This window comes from Rousettus aegyptiacus, unplaced genomic scaffold, assembly GCF_014176215.1.
Source record: "Rousettus aegyptiacus isolate mRouAeg1 unplaced genomic scaffold, mRouAeg1.p scaffold_m13_p_8, whole genome shotgun sequence".
Classification (NCBI taxonomy): Eukaryota; Metazoa; Chordata; class Mammalia; order Chiroptera; family Pteropodidae; genus Rousettus; species Rousettus aegyptiacus.
In genome coordinates this window covers 12,532,637-12,545,059 of record NW_023416311.1, presented here as the reverse complement: position 1 = coordinate 12,545,059, position 12,423 = coordinate 12,532,637, and the positions used below count along the sequence as shown (strand labels likewise).

The 12,423-nt window shown below is 45.1% G+C and overlaps 1 protein-coding gene across 1 annotated transcript in view; it reads left to right on the top strand.

The window, feature by feature from the left end:
• LOC118606686 overlaps positions 1–12,423 on the top strand; it is a 402,280-nt gene that overhangs the window by 255,976 nt on the left and 133,881 nt on the right. Inside the window, exon 3 of the mRNA XM_036225879.1 lies at positions 9,786–9,845. Coding sequence (XP_036081772.1) covers positions 9,786–9,845 — 60 coding nt within the window. The remainder of the gene's footprint in view (positions 1–9,785; positions 9,846–12,423) is intronic.

The following is a 12,423-nucleotide window of genomic DNA, read 5'->3' as shown; positions in this document are numbered from 1 at the left end:
TCTGTGGGCAGCGATGATTCAAGGGCTGAGGTGGGTCTTCGGTGATGTGGAATGGGTTGTCTGCCTTTCTCAGTAAGTGCAAATACCCACACTGGAAATCCTCACAGGCTGCCCTTGACCTGTCTGGAGGAGGACAGGGAAGGGCTGCCCTGGACTCAAATTTACAGTTTTCTGACAAAACAAAAATAGGAGCTCAAGCATGAGTCTGCTTGAAAATGCTGCCATTTCAGACTGGGCACTTTTCATGAGCCAGGGACTGTGCTAGGTTCTATGAAGGGAAAAAAATCTGGCTAAGACATAGGCCCCACCTCATGCAGGCTGCATTCACCGGGAAGAATAGCCGTTTGTATGATTAAACACTCATTCACTCAACGCACATGTGTTGAGGACCTGCTGTATGCTGGGGCTGTGCTGAGGGTGGAGCAAGGCAGCATCTGTGGGACGTGGGTGGGACACACAGTTCTGCAGGGGGGACAGTCATCCACTTAATAATTATATAAATAATGCAAATAACGTATGCAAGTTAATAGTGACAAGCCTCAGGAAGTGCCACAAGGTACACAATGCTGCGAGGGTAGGTCACAAGGGTTTCTTACATAGTGTGGTGCATCACGGAAGGCTTCCTAGAGGAGGAGATATTTGGACTGCCACCTAAGGGATGGGCAGGAGTTCAACAGCAGGATGGACCTAGAGAGCTTTCCAGGCTGGGGTGACGGTGGGTAGCGCTGGAGCTCAGAGAGTGAGAGTAAAGAGTGGAGGAAGAGGATGAGGAAGTACGTCTGGGGGGTGGGGGGCGGACCATATGCAAAGCTTCGTTGGCTCCAGTTAGACATTTGGACTTTTTCCAGGAACAGAGAGAAGCCACCGAGAGGTGGGAAGCGATGTGAGCTTTAGAAAAGGAATGGAGGACATCGTGATACTGCCAAGTAAGTGTAGTTGAAAGCAAAACTGAGAAACTCATTTGGGGTTTATGCACGATGCAGGGATTACACTTAAGCAGCAGTTGTTCCGAACAGAAGGTGGCTTCTAATTGCAGTTGTTCGGCATTGAATCCACATTCAAACTTGCAATTATTTCACTGTTAAAAGAGCTGACAGCTCGCTCTTCTGCTTGGAGGCAGTCTCGAGGGAGCCCTAATCGCCAGGACTTGGCTTACACCAGGGCCCCTGGGTATCCGACCACACTCCCCTGAAGCTGTTCTTGTTGGCGGGACAAGGAGACAGACAGGGCTCGAGGCGAGGGGCAGAGATGGCTGAGGAAGAGCATGGGCCATCTCAGCGAGGACCCCGGATGCCTCTGGGGCAGCTGAGCGAAGGGAGACAATAACACAACTTAGCAAAGTCAGCGTCTCACCATCCATGCAGGGCACTGGACCAGAGCCAGCAGACAACGTCGGCGGCAGCGATTCAGTACCACGTACTGAGCACGGATATGCTATTATGATTCCCCTCCTTAAAGGCAGAGAGGTTAAACAGCCCTCCACAGTCACATGTCAAAGTGAGAGCAGAGCTGGGTCTCGAACCCAGACTCTTAAGAGTCCAAAGTACTCTACTCCATGCTGTGTCTCCGATGGGCCTGGGGATTTCCTGGAAGAGATCATCCTCAGTTAAGCCCCAAGGGCCTATTGTGTGATGCGCAGGAAAGAAGAGTGGGAGCCGCAGCCAGACAGACTATCCCTTATCAACTGTGTGTCCTTGGGCAATTTGCTTACCCTCTCTGGGCCTCGTTTGTAAGATGAGCTAATATCTGTGATGATATTGATAGTCACATCTGTTGAGTCCATGCAAGGCTTTATTCTCAGACCATCACACATTTAACTCATTTAGCATCACAACAGCCCTCTAGGCAAGGTGCTGTTATGCTCCGCATTTGATCAGAGGAGGAAACAGAGAGGTTACATAACATGCCCAAGGTCACACAGCTAGGGAAAGGTCCATTCTGGCTCCTGAGCCTCATGGGTTGTTGTAGAGGTCAAATGGCATCATTCACACAAACTTCTTGCCACAGAATCCCGCACACACAGCACAAGCCAATACATAGGTTAGAGACACCCATGAACAAGCCTCATTTTCCTCTCCGTAAAATGGGATAACAATGACGATTTATCGGGTGTTTATTATTGACTCATTTCACAGTCTCCTATGATGAAGGCTGCTACCACCATTTTACGGATGGGAAAGCCAAGGGTCAGGGAAAGGGAGTGAGTAGTTCAGGGTCATGAATCTACTAGATGATAGAGCGGGAACTCCGGCACTGGGTAGCCTGAATCTAGAGCCCATGCTCTTAACCCCGGCAGTGTAGCGATTCTCTGGCTGGTGCCCTTACCCTTGGTGGAGACTTCTCTCCGGGTTGTCTCAGAGAGCTCAAGGCTGCCACAGGCGTTTTTGATTCCACTGAATCCAGTCCATGTCCCTCTAATCAGCCTGCCCAGTGCTCCTCGCTCCCATTTCTGCCACAAATGGCCTGTGATGTCACGCGGGTTACTGATAACTTCTTTCTCGGGAACCCCAAAGAAATCCTGGGCAGATTGGATTAAAAGCCCTTGTCAGACATCCTAATTTTAGTGTTCTTCCTCATGAATCCATTCAGGAAGTGTTTATTTAACACTTCACTTGTTTTGCCATTCTCCCAACTTCATTTTGCAGAAGCTCCTGCAATAACCCCGGCTCCTTCGCCACCCCCCTGCTGTTCTCATCCTTGGGAAAGCTCAAGCTCTGTGCTCAGCATCTCCAGCCAGAAATACGTCTGAGTTTCCTCTTGCAGCACTAATGCCCTCCTTTATCTTCATGTGGCATCTTCTAGCATTTTCGCAGACTTCCGTATGTCTCATCTTCCCTCATCTCATTACGTCTCTCTCGGATATTGCCGCCCGCGTGCAAATGGACACTATTCATGCCGTGAGTTTCCTCGCTAGGGCACAGCGATGAAGGGCTGTTTCTCTCCCAGACTAGTTTTTATCTTCCCTCTCCAACTTTCATTCTCAGAAAAAAAAAAAAAATCTCCCCTCACATGGCAGCACGGGCAGGTGGGCTGTTCTCTCCTGAGTGTCCGTTACCCTCAGGTGTCAAATGCCGTCCCTGAATCATGGATGGGTGAGGAGGCCGTAGTTAGCCGTACGTCGCTCACTGATGTGAGATTGAAATTCTCGTTGTGTTGGGGGCACCACAGGTCTGCAGTCGCTCATGGTTGTTTCTTGATTCAGTGAGTCAGTAACTCTATTAGACATTCCTGATACAGGATAAATAGAAGAAAAAGCTTCTTTTGATTGTACAAATTTAGAAGGCTGTGGTTTTATATATTTATTTTCATTTGAAGAAAAGAATATGGTTGAGACACCAAGAGAGAAATAGAAGTCTGGGTCTGTTGGGATTTTGTTGGTCCTTTTAAAAAAATTTTTAATTGAGATAAAATTTATAGAAAACAAAATTAACCATTTTGAAGAGAACAATTCAGTGGCGTACAGTACACTCACAGTGTGGTGCAGCCATTGCCCATCTAGTTCCAAAGCATATTTATTGGCCTGAAACGAAACCCTGTAGCCAAAACTTGTATCTAGAATATGCAAACAAACAGCCACTCCTTATTCCCCTCTGCCCCCAGCGACTCAGAACCATGAGCTCTCTTTCTGTCTCTACGGATTTGCCTGCTCTGGATATTTCATGCCAGTAGGATCATACACTATGTGGCCTTTTGTGACTGGCTTCTTTCACTTAGCATGATGCTTGCAAGGACCATCCATGTCATGGCACGTGTCAGAACTTCACTCCTTTTTATGGCTGGATGATGTTCCGTTGTATGGATGGGCCTCATTTAGTTTACCCATTCATTCATCAGCATAGTTTTTAAACTCTGCAGACTTTGTCCCAGATCTATGGCCATTCTCCACATTTAGCTGCTCCCCCCCCGCCCCAAATATTCTATCTTTATTCACTCGACTCTCATTGGAGAGAAGAGTTAGAGGTTTAGGAGCTACCATGATGAGTGAGATTTACCGAATCTCACAATAGGGAATATGACACTGCTACTTGGAATTGTCCTGCCACCCCATGGGATGGCCTCGACTCCCCAAAAGACAGCCCCCTCCAGGGCTTGCACCAGTGGTTCACAGTCTGGTTGTACAGTGTCAGCATTTGGGGAGATTTAAGAATTACCCTAACTCCTGCTCACCACCAGAGAGTCTGATTTGATTTATTTTTCTTTTGTATGTTGAGTGGGTGGAATAGTGACCCCCAAAACATATGTTCAAGTCCTAGCCTTCAGGGGGAACAGGGACAAACAGCTCTGAAAAGGCGCCGTGACATGCCCTGTTGGTTGCTTATCTGAAACAGACGTGACCAAGCTGCTTTCATATAAGACATTGTTTAAAAGTGACCAGACAGCCCAAAGAATGGGAGAAAATATTCCCAAGTGATATATCTGATAAGAAATGTATACCAAGATTATTTATATAGCTCTTACAACCCAATTATAAAAAGACAACCCAATTTAAAAATGGGCCAGGGATCTGAATAAACAGTTCTTCCAGGAAGATATACAAATGGTCAACAAGCGCATGAAAAGATGCTTGACATCATTAGCCATCAGGGAAATGCAAATCAAAAACACAATCAGATACCACTTCACACCCATTAGGAGAGCTAGAATAAAAAAAATACAGGTATAACAAGTGTTGATGAGAATATGGAAAAATTGGAAACTTCATACACCACTGTGGGAATGTAAAATGGTACAGCCGCTTTGGCAAACAGAGTGACAGTTTCTCAAACAATTAAACAGAGTTAGCATATGACTCAATAATCCCATGGCAAGGTATATACACAAGAGTACTAAAAACATATGTCCACATGAAACATGCACATCAATGTTTTCAACAGCATTATTACTAGCCAAAAGGTAGAAAAAACCCAAATGTCCATCAAATTCTTAGTAGATAAACAAAGTATGGGGGACCTGGTGAAACTCCCAGATGTGATTGAAAAACAATGCTACGTGATGCCATCTGTCAGATAAGGCCAGGATTGGAGTGCTGTGTGTCGACTGAGGTGAGGAGAAACCGTCTCCTGATGTGAGAGGTACTAAAGATGGCCTTCCTTAGACTCCTGGGTCCTGGACCACCCATGAGAAGATGCTGGGCCCGTTCTGTTGCCTCTTTGTAGGTGGTTTGTGGGATGCTGGTGGAGGGAATAGGAGCTGGGTATGGAAATGCCTCAGTCACTCACAGGATTCGTGAGGGGAAGGCTTGGGTGTGCTGTGGTCACCTGCCCGAGGTTCTGGGCTTTGTGCTGCACCTTCTCCACCATGGGACTGGGAAACCTGAAAGGCAGTGTTGCCTGGGGGGGATGATACATGGCTTTGGATGCAGGGATTCCAGGGTTCAGACCTGGAGCGGCCCCATTTAAGGTGTGCAACCTGGGCAAGTCACATAACTTCCCTGAGCCCAGTTTACTCATTCACTTAAATGAGTGCGACAGTTCTCTCTTTGTAGACATGGGTAATGTCATTACTTCCATTTTCCAGAGGAAGAAACTCAGGGACTAGGAGTTAAGTGTCTTGTCCAAAGTCTTGCAGCTTGGAGTGGAAGAAAGACAGTTTGAGCAACAGCAGTCAGACTCCAGAGCCTGTTCCCTTAACCACTATCTCTTGATGAAGGGTAGCTTCGTAAACCCAGGTGTCTAACCTTTGATGAAGTCCTCAAAAGACTGGGTCGAAGGGTCCTGTAAGATCACCTTAACCCTCATTTTAAGTAATTTTATAGATATACATTCTGAAGTTCAGAGAGGTTAGGTAACTTTCCCAGAGTCACACAGTAAGCCAGCCAGACTCCTGTCTTGAACCCAACTCTACCTGACTCCCATTGCCCAACTCCTTCTACTGCCCTGCCCTGGCCTGCAGAGGGTTATTGTGCAGAGTCCTGTCAAGCCTGTCCTTCCTAAATTCACACTCAGAGCCATTGGGCCACAGGGCCAGTGTCTCCCCTGGTACTTCCCTGATTGATGTAGAACTCAGTTTTTTGTCGCTGTATACTGACGCGTTAGACAACAGCCTAGCATTTCAGAGGAGTCTGCATGTAACAAAAAAGGGCAGCAGGTGTTATTTGGGCTAAATTGACCTTGAAATTGATTTCTTTATTTTATGACTTACTGAGAGGAGATTAATACTTTTTTTTTCCTGCAGTCTGAAACAATTTACATGGTAATAGAAGGCATAGTCAGTCAAATAAATTGCTGGAAGTGGTCGTGTTCCAAGAGAGAAAAAAAATATAGAGCTTACTCACATTGATTTCTTTGCCCTGGGGAGAAGCAGAGATTTTAACATCTGGGAATAGGGAGCTAAATTTTATCTCTCATTTTAAAAGCAAAGGAATGAAGAGCTTAATCTGACATTTGCACAGAATTTTCTAAGTTGGGGGAAATGAGGGAGACTGAATTCCTTGCTGAAGGTTAACCAGCGCTTCCTTAGAAAGGTGCTGGGTGGTTTGATCCAGGGATGGCGGGTGGGGCCCAGATGACATTTTCAGAAGATGGGCCTTAGGAAGTTGGCTGCCTCACAGCTGGGCACTGTGCAGGGAAACAAGCTGGGGTGGCCAGAAGCTGGTGACATAAACTCATACCCAGGCCCAGGTGCGGTTTCTGAGAAACCTTGTGAATGGAGACCCCGCTCCCAGGTGTCTGGGTTTCGTTCTGTGGCGACCCTCCCCAGGGATAGGATGTGGTCTCAGCTGGCACATCAGCGTGTGGGTGGGCATTTCTGAGTGTGTTGGGCTGGATTCTGAGACAGCCTCTGGGCTCATCGGGAAAGTGCAGCGTTCGCTTAGTACTGCCTGCCCTGGCAACAAGAATGGCAAGGGGAGCCTGTGTGCCACATATTTGAATTTCTTGGTAAAAATCATTACAATATTCCCCCTAGTGCCAACTTTTCTGCATTAGGCCACATCGACAGGGCTCTTGTCCTTCAAAGAAATCTCAAATCATTTGCCATGTTGCGTGAGCTAAATTTTTTTCAGAAAATGTCAAAGAATGAATTTCGTCCCTAAAAGGCTCTGCTAGTATTGCCATATGTTACTCTTTTACAATATTTTTCTTTTAAAAAAACATAAAATTCTTAAGGTAAAATAATTTTTAAATATCAGAAAATTCACGCCCAGGGTACATGATTCAAGAGTCAGAAGAGTACAATGAATTTCCTGCTCAGCCAGCTACTCTCTCTCTCCAAAGTCAGCTTTTTTAAACCAATTTTTTAATCTATCTTTTGGGGATTTCGGTGCATATGCTACATATGCTACATATGCATATATTCTTAAAACAATGAACAGATTGTGGCATGCACAACATACCACTCTGCATTTTACTGTTTTCCCTATCATTCCATATCGAGCTGCCTTGTTATCTTTACTGAGAGTGTCTCAATGCACCGTAATTTATTTACTTGGTCTCTGAATAATGGAAATTTATGTCACTCCCAACATTTTGTAATTAAAAAAAAACACACACTTCAATGAATCCTTGGCATCAGTAATTTTCCACCTGTGCAGACATTCTATAGCAGAAATGCCAAGAAATGGAATTGCTAGTTCAAATATTATCAACTTTTAGAATGTTGGCCAATGTATAATTCCATGAGGTATATAAAACACATTTTTCTCTATACTCTTACGACCCCAAAACTTTGCCCAACTTTCATCTTTGCTAGTCTCAGTATAAAATAATATATCATCTTAATTTGCATTTCTTTTATTATGAGTGAAGTCGAGGATCTCTTAATGTGTATAACAGACATTTGCATGTGAATCGTCTGTATGTCTCCTTTACTTCCATTGTTGATTTTCTTATTGATTTAGGAGACCTCTTTATAAATGTAGGAATTATTCTTTGTTCAATGGGTTATAATTTTTTCATCTTATTTTTCATCTTACACTTTGTTTAAAGTTTTATTTTTAATGAAGAAAACATTATTATTTGAAAATTCGAATCACTCATTTTTATGGGTTCTGGGTCATAATTAGAAAGGTCTTCACCACAACTCTGAGATGACAAGAATCTATATGTTTCGATTATGTTATGTCCTCTAACCGGCCCATATGTCAAGGAGTTATTTTGATTTTTTGCCTTGGAAAACGTGCTCTTCGTGGTATGGTAGAAATATGTGTTGTCATCTGTGATCTATCACCCAGGGGCCATAATCTGGCCTCATAGGTTCCTCAGGATGCCTTCTTTCTCTTGGTATCCAGACTTCTCAGGAAGTATCACACTCCTGTGGTCAGGACATTTTAGGGTACAGTGGGCCCAGGTAGCCTAGCAGACACTTAGAGTGCTGACCTCACCTACCTTTCACAGCCAGGGTTCCTGCAGGTCTTACTGGCTCCATCCATGGAAACCCACCATGCTCTCAGCCCCTCACCTTCTGTCCATTGCTCAGGAAGCTTTTATTAGCCTTGGTCTTGGCCTTCTGTTAACCTGAAGGATATAACCCTTAAGGAATGTCACATTCTAATGACCCCTGCCACTGTTCTCTGGGAGCTCACACTAGTTCACACCAAAGTCCCAGAGGGCGGGGCTTCATGGCTTCTCTCTCAAAGGCATCAATCTGGTCTGTTTTCCCCAGCCCAGTCTGGCTTACAGCCTATTTATGTGTGTGCAGCTCCCTGTTTTCAAGGCGAGGAGGGATATGGGCCCAGGGGATCGGGCATAGAGTCATCCACTTTGTTCAGGGATTGTGCTAAACTGGGGCGGGGGGGGCTTGTGGATCCAGTTGGGTGCACGCGTAATTCCAGGGTGTGAAAAGGTTTAAATGTGGCAGGACAGGCAGAGAAACTCTCCCGAGAAACACAACTGGGTTGTGCCATCTTCGTCTTCTAGGGGCGAAAGCTTCCTGTGGTTCTACTAATTAACACGACATGGATGTGTGGCTCAGTGAGGGACAGTCAGCTAAGTAGGGGAACGGGCCTCTGGGATGTTAGGCCCAGGGATGTTGGGAAGGGAGGCCCCTGGCTGGTGGGAGGATGGTGGGAAGCGAGGGGAAAAATGTGAGCTTAGGCACTGCTGGCACTTTTGAGGCAGGGATGGCTCCCCAGACTTGGTTGGTGAGCGACTATAACACGCTCCCATGTGCTGTGCCTCGTGGAGACGTGGATAAGGCATCAGAGGAGGAATGTAGTGATGCGAGTGATGAACAGCCATCCTTAACATCTTGGTCCAAGCCCTGGCTCTACTGCATCCCTGCTGAGTTACTTTGGACAGGTTTCTCCACCTGCACAACGGGGCCGAGCCTGAGATCAACTTTTAACATCCTTGCAAGGGTTAAAGAAGAAAATTGCAGGCGGAGAACTAAGCACGGATAAAATTAATTGTAATAATATATTTTATTTTAAATACTCATAATATATTTATATTTTTAAATATAACAATACTTTACTTTTATGTATTATTAAATATTATCATTCTAACATGTAATTGATATAAAAATGTTAATGAGATATTAATATTAATGAGGCATTTTACATTTTTTTCCGTAGTGTCTTCAAAATCGAGTGTGTAATTTATACTTACAGCACATTTTAATTCAGACTAGCCAGTTGTGGTTAGTGGCTGTCATATTGGGCAATGCAGGTCTAAGAGAAAGGGTTAGAGAGAGGAATAGAGGGAGCTAGAGAACATGAACGAGTGAATGAATGAATGAATGAATGAATTTGGCCACAGGTAGTGAGAGACTCGGGGTTACTCGAAATAGAACTTTTTCCTCAACTTGGGTTCTCCCACCTATTTTGTTTTTGTTTTTGTTTTTACCAGGACTACAAATCTGAAAATTCAGCCCTCCTCTCGAGTGCCAAGAACGGTTCGCAAGACTCCGTAAGTAGAAGCGTTTTGCTGATCAGATTAGATTTTGAAACTGCTTTTGCATCCTTTTCAGCCTCCTTGGTCTCCGTCATCAATCATCAGGAATGGTTTTTACCTGAAACCAATCTTGCTGGAGGAGTAACTTGGTTTGAAGGGAATCGAGGTTCCCAAGCGTTCACAGAATTTCTATGAGGAAGCACCTGGGGCCAGAGTCTGAGCCCGTGTGGTGCATAAGTGTCGCAGCCCCATCTAACAAAGGGCCAGGCCCCCTTGGGGAATGGATATGGGGGAGCAGTGACTGGCGGAGGGACCACGGGCTGGTGTCTTACTTCTTGATGTGAGGATGGACCCAAGGGTGCTGGGAAAAGAGAAGGAAGTTTAACACCATTTGATTATATCCACGATAAGAGGACAGGAATGCTGACTGAGTGCTTCAGGGCCCTGTGTTACGGTGTTGGACTTGGGTCATTAGGGTATATGACTGTGATGGTGCTATATGTGGATACCTGTGCATCCTCCGTCAGTCATCCAGGCAGAGGTGACAGTGGCAGAGATGTTCCCTGCACTTACAGTTCCAAAAACACTCGTACCAGCCTCTCCGGGAAGTGGTAGCTGTGTGGTGTGGTTCCAGAATGTGGTCTGTTTGTATATTGCTGGTGACCATGAGATGATTTCAGGGGGCACATAGACTTCTGTTGCTTGTTTTGTAGTAATCATTTTGTATTTGGTTTTACGATTATCTTCATAGCCAATGATACTGGCTTTCCATTTATGGTCGTGATATGAAATTTCCTTTGAAAATTTTAAGTAAAAAAAAAAAGTGAGTTGATTTAAAGAAAAAAATTATGGAAATAAGAGCTTGGAAATAATAACGTAGATATGACAAGACATTGTGATAGTGATAATTGAATGACTGAGAGTAAATTCTTTTATCAAAAGATATTTGCTAATCCTGGGCAGTGTCCATGTGTGTTCTATATTTGGAATGCTCACCCAACTTCATGCTCCATCTGTGCTGATACTTGGTTCAGACTAGACTCTCCGAAGACCCACCCCTTGGCCTCTGTCTATTCCACTGAAATGACTTTAGAGGCTGGGTTTTTATAATAAATGCATTGCTGGGTCACCTGAAAGAAGTGTTTATCTGTGATGCTGAGAGAAGTAGGAAGAAGAGGAAAGATGGTAAGAAATGACAATCATGCGATCAACTTTCTTGTCTCATTTTGCAACTGACCAAGTGTTGTTTCATCTCTGTTCTCAAAAGTCCCTTTAATGTCCTCATAAGGTAGGTGCTGTTTCTGTCTTTATTTTGTGGACTAGGAAACCAGAACTCCAGTGAGGTAAAGTAACCTGTCCAAAGTCACACAGGCCGGACTTACCCTATGACCCGCTCTGTCATTGGAGAACAATCTTGTAGCTTCACACCGAGTCTGTGAAGTAGTCTTCTCATTTTATAGGTGGTAAAATGACTCATGGAGCAGAAATGTGTGTTAGTTATCTCTTGAAACATAAAAAATTTACCCTGGACCTTAGTGGTTTAAGAGGACAAATGTGGTCTCTCAGTTCCTGTGGCTTGGGTGGGTGGTTCTTGCTCAAAGTCTCTCATCTGAAAGCTTGACTGGGGCTAGAGCAGCGGTCTCCAACATTTTGGCACCAGGTGCTGGTGCTTCTATGAGAATCTAATGACTGATGATCTGAGGTGGAGCTGAGGCGGTGATGCTAGTGCTGGGGAGCAGCGGCAAATACAGATGAAGCTTTGCTTGCTTGCCCCCTGCTCACCTCCTGCTGTGTGGCCCAGTTCCTAACAGGCCATGGACCAACACTGGTCTGTGGCCTAGGGGTTGGGGACCCCTAGGCTAGAGGATCCACTTCCAGGATGGCTCACTTATAGTGTTACTGCCAGGTGGCATCAGCTCCTCCCATGAGGACCGCTCCATAAAGTTTCTTAGGTGTCATGACATGGCTGGTGGCTTCAGGCAGACAGAAACTATGATGCTTTTTATGACCTATCCTCAGAAATCATATGCTGTTACCTTGCCATGTTCTATTCCTCATGCACATCGACCCCGATGAAGTTGTGGTAGGGGACTACACATGTATGTAAGTACCAGAGGAGGGATCATTGGGGCCACTTTGGAGGCTGGCTACCACACTTTTCATAATCTCAAAATAACTGTGTCTCATAGCTCCACACAGGATTCCTGTAACCTCACATGATGTCTATGCAAAGGAAACATAAAGACACTAAACCCATTTTGCAGATAGGAGAATGAATGGTGCCTGGAGCAGGAATATGAATCTTGAAGTTGGAGGTACAGTGCAGAGGCTTATAAAGAAAAAGTAACTGGGGAAGTAGGGAGGAAAAACTTCCCCACTGTCAATGCCATTGCCCACAATAGCAAAGGTAGCTGAGATCTGTCCACTTTCTAGAAGCTTAGAGGAGTGTCCCCTGGGTTTTCAGCTTTCTCTGGTTAGGCTGGGTATTCTCTGGTCCCCCAGCCCCACCTCATTAAGGCTGATGGGTCGTCTCTACTGGAAGCAAAGATACCGATACCCACTGGAGGCTGCAGAATTTTAAGATTTGTGTTGC